Below are 24,458 nucleotides of genomic sequence, written 5' to 3' on the forward strand. Positions count from 1 at the left end.
TGATGACTAAAGAAAAACATTCTATTTAATCACAATATGTACATCCAAAATAGAAATTACAAAGCTGCATTTCAAAATGCTTTCACAACACCACTGTGCCACGGTCAATGTGCCAGATGCAAAGCTCTTGTGAGCCACTGGCAAAAAGGAAATTCCAGCCACGGACAACTTGTCAACAGGCATCAGGTGAAAGGAAAGCCAGAAGGGCAGTGGGGTGTGCGGGGCAGGAGAGCAGCTCACGCAACTGGAGCTCTGCAGCCACCCTTCACATTCATTTACTCCCTACTCACCTCTCCCACCGGCTCCCAACATCTCCCATGTTCCAGTGTGGTTTTGACATTTCTTTCCTGACCTGTTGTGCCAGGATAACATTAGACTGTTTCCTACATGATTTCATATTGTTTTGCACACAAGGCATTTCAAAGGTGAGATTAGGCCCATTAGCAGTGTAACCATAGTTTACATTTGGGCAAGCATTTTAGTTTATATTGCACCGAAACTGTCCTTTCATAGAGAAACTTGCCTGAGGTCACTGAGGAAGCCTGTGGGAAAACAGCCCCTGGCTGCAAAATCCCACTAACTGCAGGATCACCACTTCTCTCTTTCATATTAAAGTAGAAAGAACTTAATATATTGAGTCCCTCATTGTTACCCTCCTCAGGTTGCTTCATTTTCTGCTTCAAATAGTCCTCTCTTTCTTTATGTTCACCTTGGATTTCAATTTTTCCTCACGTTAGAGACTTGTTATCATGAGCAACAAATGCTAAACTCCTGTTCTCAGACTGCTGCTGGTGACTTGGAGCAATTCTACATCAAGTACAGAGTGTACCACTTGCAGGGGAATATGAATAATACCATGCTGCTGCTTTAGCACAACTACATCGCTGCACAGAAAAAAAATGGCACAAGAAACAGTAAAACAGAAAAAAACTGTATCTCCTTTTCCTTCTGCCATTGTCCCCAGAGCTTAAAGGAATTCAAATATACTGAATATAAGTGATTAAATAAAAAGGCAAATGAAGTTTCTTCTTGGTCAAAATCAAGAATAGCATCAGTCTGGTATCTTCCATGTCCTCTGTTAGGGAATTAATACTTAACATTTCCAAAGTGCTGTCCATCAATTGCTTATAACCTGACACTTGCCAGGCCTATGGATGGCTCCATCACCTCGGTGCAGGAAGTTTCCTAATGCTAATGAACACATTCAGCCTTTCTATGACACAAATGTAGGTTATTTTAGTTTCTTCCTCCCTGCCAGGGAGCGCAGTGGCAGCAATCCCTCAATCCATTCATTGGCAGCCAACATCATCTCCTGCCAAAAGGCCACCTCCTCTTGCGTGGAGTCCATCCAGTCCACAGAGATGCCATAGCTCAAACCTGAAAAGAACAAGAAAACTACAACGTTGGGAATGCAAAAATACTCAGTGGGATGGAACTGTTGCAGGTCGTGTCTGAATATAAATGGTGCTGACTTCTCCTCAGCAAGTTGCACCTTAACCACCTCCTGCTCTTCCTACCGATGACCTCCAGTTTACATCAGAGTTCAGAATGAAGTCAATGCAAAAACCACAAAATGCAAGAACCCTGAACATCACCTGCCAAGGAAAACAATGGGATCAAGCCTTTCTGCCTCTTTCAGAATGGTAAAGAAGGTCTAAGAGATTTGGGTTTTCCTTAATCCTTTTGGAAACCCTTAAGGATTTCCCTTAATCCTGTAAGGGAAAGGATTTTCTTGTGGACAGGGTGGAGTATTTGTCAACATACTCTTGCTCTACATTTTATTTACACAGGAATCAAGCATATGATAGCGGAAAAGTGGGTACATCAATTCCAAGTTGATTATTCAACCAGATTTTCGTGTGCCAACTACTTGTCAATGAGATAAAGGTCTATTCTTGCAGTTGGTATTTTTATATCTTGCTTATGTGCTTATTTTTTGTTGTCCCTTCCCACTAGATAGTTCTCAACCCTCCTGGTGAGAAAGACTGAAAACAGAACACAAGCAGATCCAATATACATAAATGCACCTGCAAGGCAGACCTTCCAGCTGTTATAAGCCTTTTCCCAATACCCTCAAGGAGCACTTATGCTTTATTACAACATTCTAAAATCTTCTCTTTGCCTCTCATCTCTCAGAGAACCCTCTTGCTTAACAATCAATGGTTTAGAAAACCTTAGATATCCCACTTATAAAAATACAAATATGAACCTCATGCCATCAGCTCCCAGAGACAGTGATATCTCCCAGCAGAGAAAAAGGCACCTCTGCTGAGGTCTTTCAGCACTACATTGTCTAAATAAAACCAAAACATAAACCCAACAGTAACACCATATTCTACACCCAGACAACTCCATTCTTCCAATCCATGATTTCATTCCAGCTGAAGTACTCTCAGTACTATTAGTACTATTAGTATCTAATAGTACCTATTAGATCAACTAGTACAGCCTGCCTTGTTTTTCAGACATGTTACCAAAGCATTTCAGGGAGGAGGTGATGTGGACAGAGTCACCAGGTGGTGCTGTCCCACATGGCATTCAAGTTCCTATCTGAGCAGCAATATAATGTCGCTTGGTAACTCAGCCTGTTTTCCTGTAACAGCAGTCTGATGGACCCAAAGGAGATTCTTGAGCTTTGCTAGACCTTAGAGCTGATATTGGCAGAAGAGGTGCGAACAGAGGGTTCCTATCATGGTAGCATGGCCCCTTCCATCCAAGACACAGTACAAGTACCAAGACTCCCCATCCCTGGTTTCTCCCCAACAGGAAAACGCTCTGCATCTTCCCATTATATCTTGCAGTTCAGCAATATGATAACAGTATTCATTTAGTGTAAAGAAAATCACTTACCTGTCCCAAGGCCCAGCCTGATTCCTCCAAGGAAATGGTTGGTAAGTTTTTCATGATCCCACACAGTCAATTCAACACAAGCATCCTTTAGATCCTCTGTATGAAAGCCATCATATACAATAGTGTGATTGAAAACAGGGTTTGTGTCTCTTTTTATGACCCGGGTCTTCTGGTAACTCTTCTTACTGGTGTCTGGAAGCACATAGCTTTGAGAGGAGAAAAAAAATACAGCATGTGATATTGAGTTTCACCTGAGATTTGAATTGTTCCTGAAAAATTCTTTGGTCTAAACAAGCCTCAGTTCTGAAGAAAGGATTTTGGTCTCAACCTAAGAAATTGCTGTGGATTTAACAGAAAATGTTCGTAATTCCTGGGTGAAACTTTGCTTTTAAAATGAAATTTTAAAAAGCAAAAAAAATAAAGTTTCATTTCAGAAAACAGTTTCACATTTTCAGAAAAGAGGTTGCTTGCTTTAGAATTCCTGCTTTTGGCTAATTTTTTTTTTCTTTCTTCATTAAAAAATGGGCATTACTTTCACAAATTTCTATTTTCGTATATTTCCATTGCTTAGATGCCAAAAGGGGCATTTCAAAATGGTCAGTTGGGTTTCTGGAGCAGCAAACCTTTTACCAGGAGAAATCTGTAAGAATTTTCTGGAATATTTGCAGCACCTTCTCACATATAACAGGAAGAACTGATGTTGCAGGCTCCAGAAAACTGCACATACTAAATTCTGGAGAAGACCAAAGCTGGATGCAACCATCTGTACGTCAGTTTTATCAAGCCCCTAACAAATTCCCAAACCTTTCATGCAACCTCATATCAAAACTCCATTCCCACTTACTCTTCTTACTCAGATGTTCTTGAGGCGAATCACTGGGTGAGTCACAGACAGTAACTGACGAAGAACTTCATCACAGCAAGGATTTTCCCAATTTGGCCACAAGTGAATAACAAGAGCAATTCTTTCCTAAAAAGCCCAACCCAACATGAAGGTTTTACAGTATGGAGGCACAGCAAGGTGAGCCTGAGAAATGGGAAGAAAGCACACCGCTCTGTGACGCAGCACCAAAGCCAACACTGTTTGTGCACCTACCATTTCACAAAGGAGTCAACTCCAGAAGGACGCAACTGCAGCAGGTCCTTGACATCTTTGACCCAGATGTGAACCTCACCAGAGGGAGGATTCTTGGGACCTGCCATTAGAAGAGAACAACTGTCATGCCAGTTATCCAACAATAAGTAGCAAAATGACAGGCTTCCTCCCCAGGACCTGAGGGAACAGCAACATGACTTTCCTGCGTACTCACTCCCTCGTGAGCTCTGTACCCTTCTGCCTGGTTGCCACAGCACTACTACCCTTGCAGCTGCAGAGGGCTCCTGACAATGTGCTGGTGCTGCTTTGAAACAGGAAAGGAGAAGGAACTGTTGGGCAAACCCAGTCTTGTGCCACCCCACAGTGAGAGGGGTTGTGTGTTGCCCACAGTGCTCAGAACACCTGAAGAGTCTGGATTTGTTGAGCCCTCCTCTCTCCCCCCAGCACAATCCTAATAAATCCATATGTGAAGATCAGATGTAGGCTGCAGCCTACACACTTTACCTAGGCTTCCTGGAGGGACATACTTAATAGACAAACTCATCACTCCTCGATGATCCACACCGTTAACAGCAGAAAGGCTCTGAAACAGAAACAGTTATGATTGACTAGACAAGAGATTGTGTAAACATAGCAAGGTAAACAGCTTTTGAGTTCAGTGGAGGGGCACAAAGGGACAAACTCTGATTGTCCATGGCTGAAGCAGCCTGTTCTCAGAGCAGCTCCTTTCTTTGTAGCTTTGTTCTCAAACTCGGTCCCTCAGAATCAAAAGCCTGAGGATTCAGAGCAAGGTTGCCCTTTCAGACATGTCCAACCGGACATAATTAAACATCTTAGTTCTGAAAGACAAACGTCCTTTATTTTCTGAAAAGGGATCTCAAATCAGACTTGTGAACCCAGAAGGATGCGGGAAGCTGTACAGGCTTGACAGAAACTGGCACCTGAATACCTCTCAAGACATGTTCAACTGCCTCACCTATTGCTCTGCTGTCTGTTTTAAAGGGATGGTCTTTATGTGAGGAGAGAGAGAGGCAAAGTCACATCAGAGTTTCTGCTGATTAGTGTCAGATCACATTCATGAAGGTGTCCCTACAGATCAGTCACCAAAGGAGACTCGAGAAGGCCCGTCTGTATTCAGAGCACTGAATTCTGCACTATTGTGTCCAGGGCTTGTGGGTATTATACTGTGCTCCCCTAGGTATAATACACGTTGTCCTGCTTCACCACACCTGAAGACCGCAGAGGAGTCAGGAAGAACTTCTGCCACCCCTAAAGGCTGCAGGGTTGGGCTAGGAAGCAGGACTGCAGTTGAGACACACTTACTCGTGGCTTCAGAGGGTACCAGTTGAGTTTCCTGTTGCTCCAGTCCCAGCTGGCCAAGTCTATTTCAATCTCTCCCAAAAAACTGTTACGTCCCAGTGGATCATTGTGCCAAACAGAGAGGTTTAATTTTTGGATCAGCAATACCATTTTCTCTATTTTATACTGGAAGAAGAAAGAGAAGTCGGGTTGTTCAATTTTTAATTCCTTTCTCCCCCACTTCTCTCCAAGTGGAAATAAACTACTCAAAAGCTTGTATAAGCTCTGAGACACTCAAACCCACTCCACACATGCCCTAACAGATTGGCCTCATTCTGAACATCTCTCTTTTGTCCTGCAGCAATACTACTGCCCTGACAGAGCTCTTCTGCTGAGCACAGGGAAACCTGCTCCACTCATCACAGGGAAAAACCAATATTCTTTCAAGAATTACTAATACAGGCCTGGGCACTGTTAAATAACCCTCTAGGCTTTGATGAGTTAAGATCACATAATGAAGACCTTCCTCACTAGTCCATGCCTCTTGACTGCATGCCAGGGAAAGGAAGAACACCCCTTGCTCTGGCTGAAGGCAGCACAGGCTGCAGGTCCCTATCTCATCCAAAGACCACCGTGCAGTTTTGACAGAGAAATTCTGGGTGCCACACACAAGGGTGCAGAGAAATATTAACATCTCTACCCTCACAAACCAAAGTGCAGCATTGGCAGGAGGCAGGTGAAGAAGCCTGGCCAAGGTGGCAGGACCTTTCAAGACCTAACCTGGTATAGGTGCCTGCTACAACACAAGTTTTTAGAGCATGTATTTGTTCTTACCCGTAACACCTCGTTGTAAACGGGATTCACAGTCCTCTTCTTCACTGAAGTTTTCCTCTTACCCATTCTAGCTTTGTCCGGGAGCAGGTAAGTTTTAACATACCTAGAAAAGAAAACAAACTCCAGTTGTGTATCATTCAACATTGCCAAGTATTAATCAGTGGACAACCCTTGTGAATGGTGACATGGAAACAAAAGTCCCGGGTTGACTCTTTGAGGGCAAAAATAATTAAGAGACCTGCTAGGATATTAACTTGGCTTGCATGTGAAGCTACAAATATCACTGAAGATGGGTAGATGTCACCAACATTCAGAACAGGCAGCTGTCTAGGCAATAGAGAAAGCCAGCAAGGCCACATACTCATTTTCTGAAATGCCCATAACTACAGCACCTTTGTGCATTCAAAATCAGGGTGAAATTATAGAGCAGGAAACAGGTGGACTGTCTTTAAGTCTCTCTCTCAGGGCTCAAATCCAAGCTCCTTTTCATCATCTTTTAAACTAGAGATCACTGATCTGTACAAATACCACTGTGCACCTAACAGCACTTCTTTATGGAGTTTTTTTTCATATAGACGTGTCTGCATCACCAGTTACTGCCAAAGTGTATTTACCATGGGGAGATCAAGGTTCACGTGGATGTGGAGTGAACATACTCCAGTCATAACAGGAACTGGCTTTGTAGTGATCAAAACTTTGTCAATCTGTCCATATTTAAGTTTAGCAACATATTTACTGAAGCAAATCTATCCAAAACCATCAGCTAGGGAAGTCCCAGCAGTAAGCATGCACCAGAAGTCTGAAGGAAGTAACCATGACATTTAAAAAGAGAAAACAAAACAAAGAAGTCTTTCAGAACACAAGTATCAGCAACACAGAAGTCAGAAGGCACTGAAGCATCACTCACGGGTCAGATCTGCCTTTCTTCTCATCCACAACAGCCAAGTCCTTACACTGGGACACATGAACCTGGAACTCCCGGTTCTTCTCATCGTAGTCCAGAGCAAACTCCACGGTACCTTGGGCATCCACGCTCCCAAAATCACCACTGTAGACACTGAGCACACTGCCACTCACCTGCCAGGTGGAAGAGCAAGGTCAGTGGCACTGAGACAGGCAGCCTCCTGACTTGGTTTCTGACCAAGACAATAGTCTGAAAAGGGTATTCCCAGGGAAATAACCTGCAGTTTGTGTCCTCATGTACTCCTGTGTCCTTGACATGGAAACTGCCCACATGTGCAGCTGTGCTCAAACAAGCAGGGATTGGGGAACTCAGATAGGGTCTCACAAATTAAGGATGTACTACCCTAGACCAGGATTTAAAAAGATTATTCTCCTGAAAGCTCAAGAAATGGAGATTTTTCACCCCTAAATCCAAAACTTTGGGGAACAGAGCCAAATATTACTGGTGAGGCCACACAAATCTGTTCCCTTTCCCCATGCTTGCAGTACAAACAGCTGCTCTCCTGACCCAGTCTCATAACTAAGAAATAAATCAAGAGAACCTGAACTATCTGGACATGAACTTATTCTTTACTGTAGATACAGCCACACAATTGTCAATCAGCTTTTAAAATAGCTTAGTAAGAACCATATCAGTCTAGAAATGCAGGAAAAAATATTACTACCTTGTTGCTTGCTCACAATGTGCATGGAGCTGTACAAAACACAAACAGATATAGACTCTGTCCTACCAGAGACAGCCTGTGTGCATCTACTTGCCACAAAGGCACAGGAAAGTGAGGCCTCTGCAAGTATAAGTCAGGAGTTAGGCATCCAAGAGTCACTTGCTTTCCCAGAACAAACTGCATTTGCCCGTATGCTTTGGGCTTCTTTTTTCATGGCTTTGTCTTTCACTGGTAGAAAGTGATGAAACAGAAATAAAACACAGCTCCAGAAAGACAAAATAGTTTTCTACTGCACCAATCACTCATGATTCCTGATGGGATAACATAAAAGCTAACGCCATTTACAAAGCAAGTAATTCACTGTCTTGGCACCATTCTGGGCTACAGTCATAGAATCACAGAATCAGCTAGGTTGGGAAAGATCTATAAGATCATCGAGCCAAATCGTTACTCCAGGACTGCCAAGTCCACCACTAAACCACGTCACTAAGTGCAAAGTGATCTCCCTTCATGGCTGCCCCTCATGATCTCCAGTCACAGCCACCCCTCACCTGCCCCCTCATAGTGGCCCCACACCATACAGCTGCCACCCCTACCCCTCATGGCCACCCCTCATCTCCCCTCATGGCCCATGGCTGCCCCTGCTCTCCCCTCACAACCTCCTCTCACCCCTGATGACCATTTATCAAGAAACTTTCCTAGTTATTATCCCAGTTCTCCCTGTCTCCCCCTAATTCCTTTGGTTCTGCATTTCACAGAATCACAGAATCCCAAGGGTTGGAAGGGACCTCAAAAGATCATCTGGTCCAACCCCCCCGCAAGAGCAGGGTAACCTACAGTACATCACACAGGAACTTGTCCAGGCGGGCCTTGAATATCTCCAGTGTAGGAGACTCCACAACCCCCCTGGGCAACCTGTTCCAGTGCTCTGTCACTCTTACAGTAAAGAAGTTCTTCCTGATGTTAACGTGGAACTTCCTATGCTCCAGTTTACACCCATTGCCCCTTGTCCTATCAAGATCTATTCATTCTATTTCATTCTATTATAACCTACAAGAACCTGCTATGTATCTCCTCTCAGTCCTTGGAGCTGCATTTACCATCCCACCAGGATACTCATCCCAGCAGAGAATCTGGACGAGCTTTTCAACAACATGTGTGACTTAGACACAACAGGCTCACTTTAGCTACCAGGCCCTCAAGACTAGGAGAAGGACTCATGTGGCCCACAGTTCAAGGGTTTTTTCTAACATACATTGATGATCTCTCCCTACTAGCTTTGCTTCACATATATTCTTTAAATCTCACACATACACCTCAGAGATACCTGTAATAACACAGCAAATTCAAGCAGTTTTAAGGAGTCCCCTCCCAAACACTGTCTCTAAGGAATCTTTAAAAAATACTCAACTGAACACTCTTTCCATCTTCCTTTAGAAGTTGAAGCTCTAAATCACACTTGCTGTCCGGCTCTGAGTTCCCTTGAATATGCTGACAAAAGTGAAGGATGAGCTTGCGGAGGGCACTTGTCTGCAGTCCCAGCTCTTTCGGAGCTGGACCACAAACATGTCACTTAATAGCTGTGTGCGAAAAAGCCCCCCCCCTCCACCTCTGCACACTGCCAGGCTTCAGAACATCTGCACCTCAGAGTGGGGGCTGTCACTTACTGCGAACTTGTCTAGCAATGACTCAGTGGGTCTGATTTCAGATGGTACCTGCAGACACTCCTTTAACACAAGTAAGTTATTAACCATCACCATTCTTTTAATAATGCACCGTGCAGAAAATAACAGGGTACTCCAGAGGCCACATCACCAGTATCAGCCTAAATGCAGTGTCACCGCATCCAACAGAGAACCCCTACCTAAGCGAGATGCACAAGTTGAACACCTACCGAGGAGACAGATGCCATGTCGGAGGAGTGGCTGCCAATGCTCGGCGTCTTTTTGTGCTTGTTAAACTGGAAGCTGATTTCTGAAGCCGTGTCTGATTCCGTCTGCTCAGGAAATAACAAGCATCTTTCAGCTCTGCTGTACGAGCACTTTGCAAGGCTACAGAGAAAAACCAATAGCTCAGCAGAGTCCCGTTAAGCAGCGATTAGGTGAGGAGAGTGGAGGAGAGCGCAGGGAGTCTCCCCAGAGGCATTCCCTCCGACTGGCAGTGAACGTCATCATTAACTGCCTCCAAACAGAGCTGTATGCAAGTGCCTGAGCTCCTGGGAAAGGCATGGAATAGTCTGAGACAGAGAGAAACACTAAATTCCTCCAGGATAGAAGGGCTGGTCTGGGTTATTTGGGGCTTTCTTCTTAATGTTTTCCTCATTTATTTATGACATAACCAAGGCATGCTCTAAAGCTAGTACTGTCTCTGCCCAGAATAAGCATTCTAATGAAACTCATGGCCATTCAGGGGATGCTATGAACATTATTCCAGCCATTTCTGGCATCTAGCCTACCTCAGACAACAGGAGAGGAGAGGATCTACTCAGCTCTTTGACTCTTTCAGGTTCAAGAAACTGATGGGGTATCAAATGAGGTTTATTGTAGGCTGTAGGAACAAACAAAAAAGGCATCAAGATATCTTGTCAGAGTCAGGAAAATATAACAAAGCTGCATTTTGTCTAAGGGCACAAGAAAGGAGGAAAAGCTTGTGGGAGGCACTGGAGTACCACGTACGCGCCCCGTCTGTCATCTGCTATTGATGCTGACCCCCCCAAGACAAAAACTGCTAGCTAACCTCATAAAGCTGCTTTCAATGTGGTTTTGTTCACTGAGCGGGAGGCTGCAAACTCCCTCTAGTGGCTAATTTAATCCACTTATTAGCCTAAGGATGTGTATCTGCATCACTTTGTGTAGATTTAATATAGACTAAAAGCATACAGGCCTGCCTCATGTTAAAGGAACCGAACATGCTCACATTTTCATCTCATAGTACACTGCTCTGTACAAAAGAGCTGTAAAATACTTTCACCTACATTTTCACCATTGCATACACATCTCAATCATTCTGCTGGACAAAGAGGTGGAAAATAACCAGATATCTAAAAGAAAATAGTCAGAAAGCTTCATATCATCTTAGAAAGATGGTTACTGGACTGCTTAAATGTCTAAATAAAACCTATTTGCTCTATCTTTTCTCAATAACTCACTTGAAGATGGCTATCTCCATCCGAGAAGAACTTGGTTTTAGAAGACACATGTGCATACACGTGTGTGCACATGCACACACTTGTTTAGCATGTTAGTCATGATGCTAAATTCTTGAATGCTCAAAACACCCAAGAGCTTCTTTTACTATTATTATTCATTTTCCTTGTATATGATTTGCTTTTTATATAATTTACCATTCATTTGATATTTACTACTTCTGTTTCCAAACATGAGCAAAGCATTAGCTCTAGCCCTCTCCTCAGACTACCTGGTATACTGCAAACAAGTAATGAAGTTTGCGGCTTTAAGTGTTTTAATAAGGGGAGGCTAAAATCTTGGCTGGCTGTATGAAGACCATGTCAGTGAATGGCAATGCATGTGGGACCTGAAGCTTCAAGCCACCACACTGCACAACATGTTGTGCCATACGATGGGACATGCACTTGGCATAAGGCCACCAGACAGGGCGGCCACAGTCAACAGGCAATGCTGCATATCCCACCTGCAGACTGCCTTCAACGCAGCCCTCAGAGGCTCAGGACTGTAAGCAGCTTTACCCCTCCTCAGGAATTGCCTTCCCACTCTTCTCACCTCAGTTCTGGCCATTTTGCTTTTAGGCAAGCTCTTGGCTGTCCTCTTGGGCTTGCTAGCTTCCACCTTTAGGGGACTGCTATTGTCTTTCTTGGCCACAGAGGCTGCTGCTGCCTTCTTCAGGCCCCTTTCCTTGGCTACAGCTTTCCTGGGCTTCTTGGTGGCACAGGCAGGTTTCTTGGCCATGGGCTGCTTCAGATTTGCTGGTGCTCTCTTGGTTGCCTTTCCTTAGCTTCTCTTGGAGAAACTGACACCACAAAGCCTGTCCCAGCTGGTAGCTGGGGAGATCAGTCCAGCATACGGCGTGCGCCCTGGTGAGGTGAGAGGCCCCAGCTGGGCACTGCAAGCCTGGTGAGTGTGCGACCACAGCCTGCAGCACAACTCGCATGCTGAACCTGAGGTCTGGCACCTCTGATTAACCAATCACTGCACAGGCTGCCATGCAGTCCCACAATATTTGGTGGGGGAAGAGGAGAAACTAGTACAAGCTTCCAACCCTTTGAAGCCTTTGTGTTTTTTGCTGAAGACCCTGAGTAACATACCATCAATGTAGGGGCAATTTCCTGGCTCTGAATTAAATTTTAGGCACTATAAGCCTCTAATTTGATGATGAAACAATATGTCATTTTCGTTGCCTGGTACATGCACTGAAGCACCAGGGATGCAGAACTCAAGCATAATATATGACCTTCAGGGAATGTAAACCAAAAAGGAAAAAGAAACGAAGATGTTACTCACTCTCCGTGCTTGTGTAAATGTTCACCATGCTCTTTGCAAGGTTAATGCTGTTCGCCCGGGCCAATGCCTGAGCAGCAGGAGAATGATCCCCATCTTCCTCTGGAATACAGGAAAAGTCAAATCAAGATGGCAAATAAACAAACATGAACAGGCAGTGTGTCAACAAGCATGTGTGTGTGTGTGTGTGTGTGTGTGTGTGTGTGTGTGTGTGTCTCCTGGTCTTTGTTCCCTCTACGGTTAACATTACAGAGGGCTGCTCTCAAATTATCAGTGTGCTTCAATGTCTCTCCCCGAGAAAAACCTCTTCATGCTATGGTGGGAAATGTGAACACTGGATCAACCCAGTCCCTAAAACAGACCAGCACTTGCAAAGAGCTTCCAGTGAAACACAGCAATCTGCTAATACCATTCTGAAATGAATATAGTAATAAGGTAAAAAAACTGAGAAATACAAGAATGATCTGGTATATAAAGGAAATGTTTGCATTTACCTGAAGTGCAACTCAGGATTTTCATAGAAATGTTATATGAGGTAGGAAATAAGCCAAGAAATAACACAGTTAAAAATCAGATGAGTCTATGGAAAACCCTTTCAAGCAGGTCTCACCCAGGTACATGAAGACAGGAAATTTGGAAAAAAAGAGATAAGAAGATCTCTCTTCCTAGGTCTTTGCTTGGCAGAGAGCAGAGCTGTGGGCAGAGCCCACATGTAAAATGAACTGCAATTAACAGTAACTTTTGCTCACAGTAACTGTGCCACTACAAAAGTTCATCAAACCCAGAGGAAGAGGTTGATAAAGTAGTGATACTATTGACACCACCATGGAGAGAACATGGTATCAGAACCCAGAAAGATCAGACTCTGTGCACACTTCAGTTGCAGTTTAATATATAAATTCACTTGTGCATTCCCAAAAGACCCAAAATATCATTTAAGCACTGACAGCCAGCAGCTGTACCAAGGCAGCCTAACAGCCAGTGTAACACATTTGCTTTTTATTTCTTCTGCTTGTGTCAGACTTTCCTCTACCACTACAAAGAATTCTTCTAGACCCCCACTGGAACAAACCACAGTATTCCCAGTGTGTGAAAGAAAAGAAGTTCCAGTGACCTCTTGTAAGTAGTTTTAAAAGAAAAGGAGGGCTGTCCCAAGCTGAGGTGCTTGCAGGGAAGGCAGGAGGGCTGGCAGTGGGGCGAAGGCAACAGAACATGGCATTGCCTCCTTTTACACTCACACAGCACTACACAAGATTTGTTTCCAGAGCTGTTTGCTAAACACACTCCATACATGCTAACTCTGCACGCACTGCAATGTAGGATAAATGGACAAATGAAGAAAATGTGCAACATGTAAAAGGGTTAGGGAAGAAAGCAGGCTTGGGGATGACTACTGGGGTTTCAGGGTGAAGTTACAGCCCTCGGTACCTGAGTAAACAGCTGAGTTTGTCCCCTGAACCGCTTCTCTCTCTCCAGCTGGCTCACCGGGGGCTGGCTTGTCTGAAGACTCACACGTTTTTCCTTCAGGCAGCTCTCCATTTACTTCCATGTTGCCATGAGTGCCCAAATCAGATCTTCCCTCTTTCTCATCATCGTTTTCACTATCTGTAAGCGCAGGCTCAATCAGTATTTGTACCCTGCTCACCAGTGAATTCGCTGTGTACTTGGGCTCTTCTCTCACGATAAACTCTGTAGGCGTCTCTGGCTCAAACGTGCTGCCAGACACTTCTTTGGTAGGAGACTCGATTTTGACGGAAGGCGCTCGCACAGGCAATCTGGATTTCTTGGAGCAGCGCTGTGCTGCCTTCTCATCCTCTGGCATCAGCAGCTTCCCATTGCTTTCACTCAGCGAGTTATTTCTTGTACCCAGGCCGCCTTTGCTCTTGGCGTACGTGGATCTAGGAACAATGGAAACTGAGCCCTTCCTTGCGGGGGCTACATAGCTTGGCTCTTCCTCACTAGAAGACAAGGTTATTGTCCTTTTGTGGGGGGTTCTTGTTTTGGGGAAGACGCCAGGCTTTTCTTCGCTGTTGTGGCCTTGCCCAGACTGCACAGAGAGTGAGCGGCAGAGCTTGAACTGCCGGCCGTCTGCCTCCCCCCAGCGTGGGTCTGCCAGCACGCTGCCCACTGCCCCAGAGTCTGCTCCCTTCTCCCAGAAGTTCTTCAAGTTCTTGAAGTGTTCACGATCAAGGCCAATATCCTCCTCTTTATTACTCATTGAGGAGATTGTATAGTTCACGCCTTGCTTCACAGCCTGGCTGCTTTCCCCCTCTGCGGACAGGGGTTTGGGGCTTGCCAGCAGCTCTCTCTTTGGGAGGCTGTTCTCTGTTGCCCCCACATTATTCACAAAGTGCTCGGGTCTGGGGAAAGTTCTGCTTGGTTTCCTCTTAACTGGTAACTTGCTGGGAATGTAAGTTTCTTCAGGTGGAGATTTTGGCCCCACTGCGGTGCCAGTGGCCCCAGCAACAGCTTCTCCTCCAGCCATGCTGCTGAGCTGATGCACAGCATCCTCTGAAAGCTTGGTGGGCAACAGAGATACTCCATGACCTACAAGAACAACAAATGCTCACAGCCTCTCCCACCACATCACATCATATCTCTCTGGAAGGTTTGGGCTGTTGCTTCTCAAAGGGAAGCCAGAGGGAGTTTTCAGAAACAATCAATATTTTCCTAATTCTTCCCCATTTTGAGACTCTACAAGCCCTGAAACCCCCAGCCCTTCTCCCTGAAAAAGGCCATGGGAAAAATCCATTGAGCTCTAAATTGTTGCTATGAGTTGGAGATGAGTTTGCAGCTTTGCTTTCAGTTTGACAGCTTTCCCACTGGCTATTTGCTGCATACCAAAGATACACTATACATTCACGGAAGGAAAGAGAAGTAACTTGGATCTCTGGATTAGAGCTGTGAGCCAAGTACACAGTTTTAAACCTACTGAGAGCCAGGAGAAGTTTCAGTCATTGGATCTTTTTGTCTTGGTCCCTGCTGCCTTGGGTATAACTCATTCAAATGTTGGCAGCCCACTCTCACATGCCAAGATAAGAAATACTCTTTGTTACTCATTTGTACACACAAAAAAACCATCTTGTATCTTGGTGTTTGATGTTGAATAACAAAACCATCAATGGCTCACTGAACAAAACCCTTACCTTTTCTAAACAAATGCAAACTGTTTGTTGCAGCCACAAATGGACTCGTTCCAGCGTCACTCTCTGAGGAAGAGACTTCATGTATACTGGACCTCTGAATGGAAAACAAACCCTATCAGAGTATATAAACTAGCAAGACTGGACAAATGGACACCAGTGCAGGCAGTCTGTGGAGCCCCCAACAAGCAGGTACAGACTGCAAAGGTCTAGGAATAATGAAATGGAAACACAGAGGCTGTGCCTGTATTACCTTCTGTGATGCAGACAGTGGGATAGGAAATCGTGGCTTTGGTTTTGGCAAGACTTTATGCTCCTCTGCAATATCAAGAGCAGGTGTGCTGGGTCTGTGGGAGAGGAGAAATGCCTGAGCAAGAAAACCAGTGGTAGTGATGTGCCTGGTAGGGTGATCTGCAAATCTTCAACATCATCTCAGTTTTGCTTAGTTACTTTGCCACTTTTACCTGACTCAGCCCAATATAAGGCTGCCCAGAGCTGGTGCCTTCAATTATTTTCTCTGTTACTGCTTGGAAGGACTGGGAAACATATTAAATGGCCTGAACTTGGAGTAAGGATGAGTCTGCATCATGATGGGGAGTGCTGAGCACTGGAGACAGAGATTGGCACCAGCAGGAAATGAGCAGTTTCCTCAAACAATTAATTTTGTTAGTGTTGCTCCATGGCAAAAGTTAAACAAATAAAATCATAATTACTTTGAAAAACTAACCAGAATATCCTGACATTAGGGACAGCTTCCACTTCACTGACTCCTTATCGAATCATGCAGGAAAAGACTTTTCTGGGATAAGCACATTAGTACTTAGTTATTAGGGGAGGACTGATATTCTGACAATTCCTGGAAAAAGGGTTTAAAAATATCCTGTATAACCTATTACTTATATATCCTTGGGAACTTAATGAAAACCAGGATTTAACGGGTAGCATTCAATTTTCATAAGAAATAAGGGCAGCAGTCAGAGCATTGCATGAGCAGCAGCGGTTACCTCTCCTCTCCTGCACCAGCAGTGTGCTCAGGGAAGGATGGACTTGGAGCAGCTTTGCTTTCCAGACCTGTCCGGATGTGCTCGTTCTCATCTGTAATGTAACAGAGACAACCGAGAAATGACATTACACTAAAGTTGTTAATGATTTAAACTAAATAAAACTAGTAATGGTGTCCTGGTGAGCAGCATCACCCACAACCCCCACACAGCAAAGGCACCTCCAGACACCATGTGTCCAAGAGGCCGCAGCGAGCTGCCCCGCACCTGACACACACCAGGAGCTGTCCCATCCCTGGAAACCCTCCCAGGACACTGCTGGGGCTGTCAATAAAGTTAATCCGTTCCAGGATTTAAATTCAGCCATTTCCTGTTTTGACTCAAGTCATCTGATCTTGGCAAACAAAGGAGAGGCCAATACAGTTAATGAGGAGATCCCTGTTATTTTTACTGGCACAAGGCTCAGCTATGTCTTCTAAGCTCTCAAAGACCCTGAAGAAAAAAACAATAGAAGACGGTAACCTTTACAGCAGCCTGCCAGGGAATAAAGCTGCATTACTCATTTTGCTGCAAACAGGCTTTCTAGCTACTGCAGAACCAAAGGGATTAAACTCTCAAATAGCAATGAAAAACTAAGCTTGGTCTCTTCAACAAGACCTGCACATATTTATTCACATGCAGCCAGGTCTATTTTAAGGAGTGAATCTGCCTGTTACAAAACCTGCCCAATCTCTTTAGGATACATTTCATTACAGAATACAGCAGAACCAGGGGCTCAAAGGATTCAGATATGACATAAAATAATATAGTCTTTCTTGTTATCTGGTTAGGAAACTGCACTAAGCCCAAGGGAGACATATGGAGAGGCTGTGCTACTAGTGTCACACTGATGCTGCCCATGTGATGCCATCCAGTGACAGCAGTGAGGTAACATGGGTATCTGAAGATGGAGCTTCATTCCCTCATGCCTATGCATCCCTACAGAGAAACAGGCTGCAGTTCCAGCTCTTCCTCCCTGCCCAGTGCCTGGACCTACAGCGCAGAGGACGATGGCAGGCATTGCTCAGTGCTGTCTACATTAGGACCATGTGTCTGGCACGTACATGAGAGGGAGCTGGGTGGCCCTGTGGTTTCTGCAAGCTGGGGAGTCACTCCTGCTGGAAGGCAGGGTCTGGTGGTGTAAGAACGAGCTAGGTTTAGAGAGCACATCTCAGAGAGACTGTGTTTCGCCCATGTAAACAGTGATGCACAGAAAGCATCACTGAACATCATTCTGGGAGAGACGAGCTGCGGTATAGCTGGTGGTACATGCAGGCCACATCACACACCAGCATGGGAAGGCATACTGAGGAGAGTTTATTTATACAGGGAGCCACGTCCTCCTCTTCTGCTCCAGACCTGAGGGAGGGAGATGCCTCTGGAAGTAAAGGAACCAAACACACAGCTCCCACATTTCCCCTCTGCCTGTCGTGGTTGAAGAGACTTTGACAACCAAAGACTGCATTCATTTCTCACCTCCCTTCCAAAGGCATTGTGTCATATTTGCTTTTCACTGACACTTCCCCCTCAGACAGGGCTCCCTCCTCCTGGCTGGCAGAGCCAGGAGGAGGTGTTTGCTTCCTCCCATTCAAATCACAGCCCTTCAAAATGGCTCAGCCACTGACACAGCTATACCTGGCTTCTATAACCACAAGCAAATAGGTTATTAGCACGTTAAAATCCATCAAGACAAGCAAAATGCCTTTGCTAACTTTAGGATGAAACAGAATAAGAAGCAAATTAAAATAGAAATTAGTAGTGGCCTGACCAGTTTAACTTGTCCATAAATATGTTTGTATACATATATATACAGCCACTCCTGCTTTAGTACTTTAGCTGCTTTACTAATTTCTTATCACTCTAAGATGAAGACACTCAACACCTGGGCTATCCGTGCCATCAGGGCTGACTTGCCTTCGTGAGTGGATAAAATGGTCTCACTCCTAGACAATTTATAGCTCTCATCCATCGCACACAAGCTAAAAGAGAAGTTATCACTGAATTCATCCATCTGTGCCGCTGCAGTTTAAATATGTATCTATACATATATCTATTATACAGTTTTATATTACTGCCAATTACTAATGTTTTCTATTATAATCAATACCAACTGTGAAGACCCTTAGGGATCCACATAATCCTCCCTTCTGGAGGTTGAAACCCTTCTCCAGAAAAGGTCACTGGGCATTCCCATCCCTCCTCTGCCCCTTTACCATGCAAAGGGAATGCCAGCAACTATCTCAGCAGGGCTTTTCCATGCAGGAATTTTCTCATTTCACTCCCTAACACAGCCATCAAAGACCTAAATCAGGATTAACAGCTGGAGTCATGAGCATGTTACACTGATGTGGCTAAATGAACACTCACCCCTTCATCACCTTGAAAGCCAACAGAAGGTGAACAACTCTGACCTTTCCAGAAGAAGAAAGAAGAATAAAAGGTGTGAAGATGGCAAGCAAAGGCCCCTACCTCATCTACTGAAGATTGAACCATGAGCTGCACAGCCAAATGGTTTAAAGGGGCCTTGTCCTTGCTCCCAGATGGTCAAAGTGCTGCTCTGACCAGTGCAATGCTCTTGCTGACAAGTCAGTGAGAGCAGTGCTTGCCTTCATGTGTAATGGGATGCAATCTATATGTTAATGTTATGTTTTTATGTTATGTTATGTCACTGCAGGAGCTGAGCACACAGCAGGCAACAGCAAGGTGAAAATAAAAGCTGCAGATTCTTGCTCCTCAAGCAGTGCTGTAAAATGACAGTGGGAAAAGATGAAGGAAAAAGTCACATATTATACCTGTACTTTACCAAAATGAGTCTGAGAACAGACAAAGAGAAAGAAAAGGAAGAAACAAAGTTGAAAAATAAATGTAGAGAGCTAAATCTAAATATAATTGCTATAGTAATTTAGCAACATTTGCTTCTTCCTTCTTAAAACAGCATTAGTCAACTAATGCACATGCAAAGACATGCATATTACTGCTATATTAATGTGATTATTTCAGATGATAATCTGAGACCACACCTCATACGTGCACATCAGCACTGAAGGGTAAATCGAAACCCAACAGCACTTCAAATTTTGCTTTCCTGAAATGCGCAGCAAGCTAAGGGGGCTGATGGCTCTGGCAAGGCAAAAGGCGGATGAATCCAACTCGCTGCTGGTCACTCGCTGAGCTGCAGATGACGGCACATTTGTCTGACTCTTCATGCAAAGAGGGTACAAGCACAAATGCACATTCTCAAAAAGCAGAACATGCTCTGCAGAAATGGCCAAGGCCACTCTGTTGAGCTGGAGAAGGTTTCACATGTTTTAGGATTATGGAGGGATGATAAAATAATAAATCTAATAACATCACGAATGCTTAATACCAAGGATAAAAGAAACTTCATATGAAATACGATGGGCCAGTTCTGCATCAGAGGCTCCAATGAATCTGTGCTAAGTTATGAGAGCTGTCAGGAATACATAAAAAGCAAACAGACAATGAGGCTACCGGTGAAGTCCCTAACCAGTGCTTAGCTCTGAAAATATGTCTAAGTAATGTGAAGCTAAGAGGGCTATACTAAACTCAGGCAATTAATGTCAGAGACATATCCTGGCCAACAAAACCTACTACACAAAGGAGTGATCTATACTGCTGCTGCCCCACAGCAGGAATGGGCAGCTGGCCCCAGGAAAGAGGGCTGAACTGAACTGGTGGAGATGACATTTGAGTTTTGGACAGATGGAAGATAACCCTTTATCTAACAGTAGCCTTCATTGCAAAAGAACAGAGCCAAATTATAGGGTCCTTGTATTAGAGACTGTAGTAGACTTTGCTCAGAGCTGTGTATCAAGGCCATGGCTTCCCCATAGCAGCAGCAGCCAGTAACTCACCAGCCAGGTCTGGGTCTCTGTGATTACCCACCCTGACAAACTACCAAGGGGGACAGTGTGAGACTAGGCTGCAGCCCCACAGTCCAGCTGTGGAGTCAGCTGGCCTGTCTTCATGTTAAGGACTGGATGGAATCATCCCCAGTTCTGCTCTGCACAAATGTTCAGCACAAAGTGCCAGCTCTAGGCTGGACTCAAAGCACAGTCCTGCTCTTTTCACATGGGACTGATCTCTTCCCTGCCCTGAGCTGACAAATGTGATTTGATCTGTTTTACATACCACCATGAGAGTTCATCTGCATGTCAAACAACACAAAATACATCTGCCCCAAATTAGCACATGGTCCCAAATATACCTTTGCTATGGCACAACAGCCTGCGTACCATTCAGACTCATCTGCAAAGCCCTTTCTACTTTGAAAACCACATTGTGCCTTGGACTTATTCCCCTGTAAAGAGCTAGGCGTGGACACTCTCAAGTGGGCAAATATCTGCCAGAAGAGAGGCACCCCCTCCTTTTGCAGGGATGCGACTGACCCCACCACCCTGAGAGTGAGAGCAGCTGCCTGGACGGCTTTGTCAGACCTTCCCAGGAACGGGGGTGAAGGGCACGTTTGACCCACACATATCAGTTAGGTATTTTTTTTCTAATACTGAAAGCTTTGCTGAGAATCCCCTATCACAACAAAAAGACTGGTCCTCAACAGGATCTAAGTACACGGAGACCCCCATAACTCGACCACTTTTTTCTGGTCCCTCAGTTTGTTTTCTTAAGATGCACACAAACGTACTTACTTTCTAGTTTGCCCTTTTTCCTTCTAATCGATGCCCGAAGCAGATCCGGTCCCCCTAAGTCTTCCTGGAACCGTTTTGCCTTCACTTCAGAAAACCATTCACCTGTCACAAACTTCTTCTTCTTTTCATCCTTGATGGAGCCTTGTATCCGCCTGAAAGTCAATGAGACCATTACACACCAAAAAGGTTTTGACTTCCCCTGAGCTACCTTCATAACAATGGTCTCTACAGTTCACCTGTCTGATACTATGAAGGATTCAGAGGTTATTTTCTGCAATCACAAGGGACAAACCAGCATTAAACCATAACCTGATTTATTCTTCATCTGAAGTGGGAACAGAACCTTGTAAACACAGGCTTTCACCTCTTCCATGTTCTACAAATCCAAATCAGTCACCTGGCAAGGAGATGCATCCATTCGCTTTGCAGCCCTGAGGGTTTAGGAAGGGGTGGGGCTGTTTGCAGGTCTTGCACTCCTTTTTATTACTTTCTTTATAAGCAGCAAAGCCTTTTGGATCAAATCTGATAGAAATCACGGAAATAAATCATGTTATTTTGGGGAGCAACTTGTGCCTGCATATTCTCCCTGGACACTGCTCAATTTCGGCACTCAGTTAGCTCGCCTTCCTGAGCGCAGCTCCTACTGTAACTGGCTCTGGCACACCCAGGGCTAGTTTTTGGCACCTAAACCCCTCAGAGCTCTATTTGCTACCCTGTACTTCTAACCCTCCTCCAGTTATTCTGTTTTCACACCACAGCTTGCTGAATTAGCTGCCTTTCAGTGGGTGCTGACTCCCACAGCTCACCACCATTCAGGGTCCCTGTGAGACCTGAGAGGCCAAAGGAAACTCCTACCTTGGTCCAATTCTCAGCATGAAGAAGAGGCAAACCTCAGACAACCAAAGAGCCATGAAGTGTCATGTTTGGCTGCCTAAAGACCAGGAGGGAGCAGGTATGGAATAACCAGATCCAAGGCTCTGCAGGCACTGCTGGGGGGCCCTGCAGCACTCACAGCCAGGGAGCTGCACATCTCCCACTCAGATCTGGGCTTCACCTACCCCTGTGAGGGTCTGAAGGTGCTAGGCCAGAGATGTACAAAGCTATTTTCATCTTGCTGACACCAGATCAGCACAACGTCACTTCATTTCGCCCAGCAGGCAAGTTGTGTTGGGGCCAAACATGCCCACACTTGCACCAAAGGTCTTACTGCATATAGCCATACTGGCAGCAAGGGGCACTTGGCACCACCCTTGTCAGGATCTCCCCCTCACTGTGCTCCCAACTGAAAGTTCAACAGCTTCCAAAGAGAAGCAAAACAAACCTGAAATCATCCAAACACTCTTTTCCCCAAAGCCTCACTGCAGAGCAGAGATTTAAGTGCATTTCAGAAAAAGAAAAAATGAGGAAAAAATAAGAAAAAGCCTTGGTTCAATTCAGAGCAGATACAGGAGCATGCAGACACATACACCTCAAGCCCAAGCCTCGTGCATGCCACCACCAGTTCTGTTTCTGAGCAGAGGCCAGGGCACACAGGGTCAATGGAGCTGGCTGCAAAGGCACCCACTCCCCCTTTGAGCCATCCCTTCTACATGGGGCTTACTCTTTTCTGGCTGAACAGCAAGTCAGAGACTTGCGTCCTCAACAGAGGTAAGCTGGCACAGTATCATCCACCCTCATTGAGCTACTCAGTTCTTGCCGTGGAGAATCTGGTGCCAGCTTCCTGAGCCTGGTGCATACTGTCAATCCAGATGGTCTAATGGCTGGCATTTAAAAAGTGACAGCAGCAACAAGCAATCCCAGTCAAGCAGACCTAAAATCCAGGATGGCCAGTGGCAAGGGAGCTGAACTGGCTCTGAAACAGCTCCTGCAACCTTTGGCAGATCATGTAGCCTCTCAGTGCCCTTCTTTGCCTCCACAATGGATGCTGCATACACAACCCACCTCAAAGAGCACCAGAGGGACACAAAGCAGAGATGGGGATATAGTCTTATTTTAAATCACCCTGTGGGATTCTGTGTTACCAACTGAGGAAAACGAGATAGCAGCACCTTCCCTGCTTGGACCTCTGACAATGAGAAATCAGCACCTTCCTCCCCAGGGCAGGAAAGGGATGATTTCCCTTGAGGGCTACTGATTAAGTTGAAGGACAGTCTAGTCCTGCAGAGGAAGGACAGCAGCAACAGCATGATGGCTCAGAAAGCAGGAGATACAATGAAAAGATCCATCAGGATCTGAGCAAGAAGGAACAGCACTTGTGCACCTGCATCTCTCCTTGCTGTACACACACATACACACACAAAACACCTTTCTAAAAGAGGTAAAAAATAATGCCCGCAGGAGAAGCTCACATCCTGCTGTTACTGCATGCTCTCTCACCTGATGCGATCCCCATCCTTCTTCTTCAGCTCTGCATCTCTCTGCAAAACCTTCATCAGTTTCTCATACTCCTCTTCGGTCAGGAAGCTCAAGTCCAACATCTTCCCTGCAATCTTCTTCACCTCTTCAGACAGCTGAAGCAATGACACACCAGGAACTAACACAGCCCAGACTGCAGCAATGCCATGGGCAGCCCCAGATACCCTCCCTGGTGCGCTGAGCTGAGCAAGACGTGGCTGGAGAAAACAGGCTTCACAACAGCATGGCTGGGTGGGAGCTGTGTTAGCACCTGGACTGGCAGTGCCAGGCTCCTCGCTGGCACGCTCCTCTGAGCTGCATGCCTTCCCCTGCCAGGGAAGTGCTCTCAGCAAAATTCTGCTCCTTCCTTTTCCTTCAGGCACAGTCACAGCCACTTGGAAGCCAACGTCAATCAAACAGGCAAGCACGGGAAGGGGCGAGCTCACTGCCCGCCTCAGCCGCCTCAACAGGCACGAAAGCTCATCTCACCCACAGCAACCCCAGCACCTCTGGCATGCGCTTTCTTCAGCGGGGAAGTCTGCCTCCGTGGAGCTCAAGCATCCCTGCAAAGAAATAACACTGAGATGCCTCTTACGATAAGCACAACATATGGTAACCAAACGTGTACGTTGGGGGTTTTTATTTGCTCTTCAGCACAAGTTCCAAAACAAGCTGCCCTACTTTCCTCTCTGTCCTACAGCTCCTCACGCGGTATTAACCTTACCAAGACAGTGTTTCATTTTAGCCGCTTTCCTACTAACAGGTAAATACTTGACTCAGCATGCTCTTAGCAAAACATGCATCTAAATTACCGAACTGCTTGCTTGCTTTTTACCTTCTTTTCCTCACTTCTTTCTGCCCTAAATGAGACCCAGGATAAGCAGCCAACCTTCGGAAAGCAATCTGAAAGTCTTAATCACTGCAAGTTATGCCATAAAATACCAGAGGCTGCTCATTCTCTAATGTGTGCGCACTTTGCTTTACGCTGCACTGACATTTGCTATTCAAACAGCACGGGTGCAGATCACTTAG

General features: G+C 45.3%; 1 protein-coding gene across 4 annotated transcripts in view; it reads right to left on the bottom strand.

The window, feature by feature from the left end:
- LOC136019260 (synaptotagmin-like protein 2) overlaps positions 1–24,458 on the bottom strand; it is a 36,704-nt gene continuing 12,246 nt past the window's right edge. For 2 of the 4 annotated variants that reach the window (XM_065689257.1, XM_065689255.1), the window contains 16 exons: positions 23,409–23,989; positions 21,033–21,184; positions 16,330–16,420; positions 15,579–15,672; positions 15,329–15,440; positions 13,611–14,729; positions 12,186–12,284; positions 10,163–10,254; positions 9,602–9,703; positions 6,987–7,156; positions 6,080–6,182; positions 5,270–5,431; positions 4,451–4,529; positions 3,947–4,046; positions 2,851–3,056; positions 1–1,377 (listed from right to left, as the gene is read on the bottom strand). In XM_065689257.1, the coding sequence (XP_065545329.1) occupies positions 1,232–1,377; positions 2,851–3,056; positions 3,947–4,046; positions 4,451–4,529; positions 5,270–5,431; positions 6,080–6,182; positions 6,987–7,156; positions 9,602–9,703; positions 10,163–10,254; positions 12,186–12,284; positions 13,611–14,729; positions 15,329–15,440; positions 15,579–15,672; positions 16,330–16,420; positions 21,033–21,184; positions 23,409–23,509 (2,928 nt within the window). In that variant the 5' untranslated portion in view covers positions 23,510–23,989 and the 3' untranslated portion in view covers positions 1–1,231. Of the gene's footprint in view, positions 1,378–2,850; positions 3,057–3,694; positions 3,821–3,946; positions 4,047–4,450; positions 4,530–5,269; positions 5,432–6,079; positions 6,183–6,986; positions 7,157–9,601; positions 9,704–10,162; positions 10,255–12,185; positions 12,285–13,610; positions 14,730–15,328; positions 15,441–15,578; positions 15,673–16,329; positions 16,421–21,032; positions 21,185–23,408; positions 23,990–24,458 lie in introns of those variants that run through there. The other 2 variants (XM_065689258.1, XM_065689259.1) reach the window with 2 other exon arrangements.

Source organism: Lathamus discolor, chromosome 9, assembly GCF_037157495.1.
Source record: "Lathamus discolor isolate bLatDis1 chromosome 9, bLatDis1.hap1, whole genome shotgun sequence".
NCBI classification, from domain to species: Eukaryota; Metazoa; Chordata; class Aves; order Psittaciformes; family Psittacidae; genus Lathamus; species Lathamus discolor.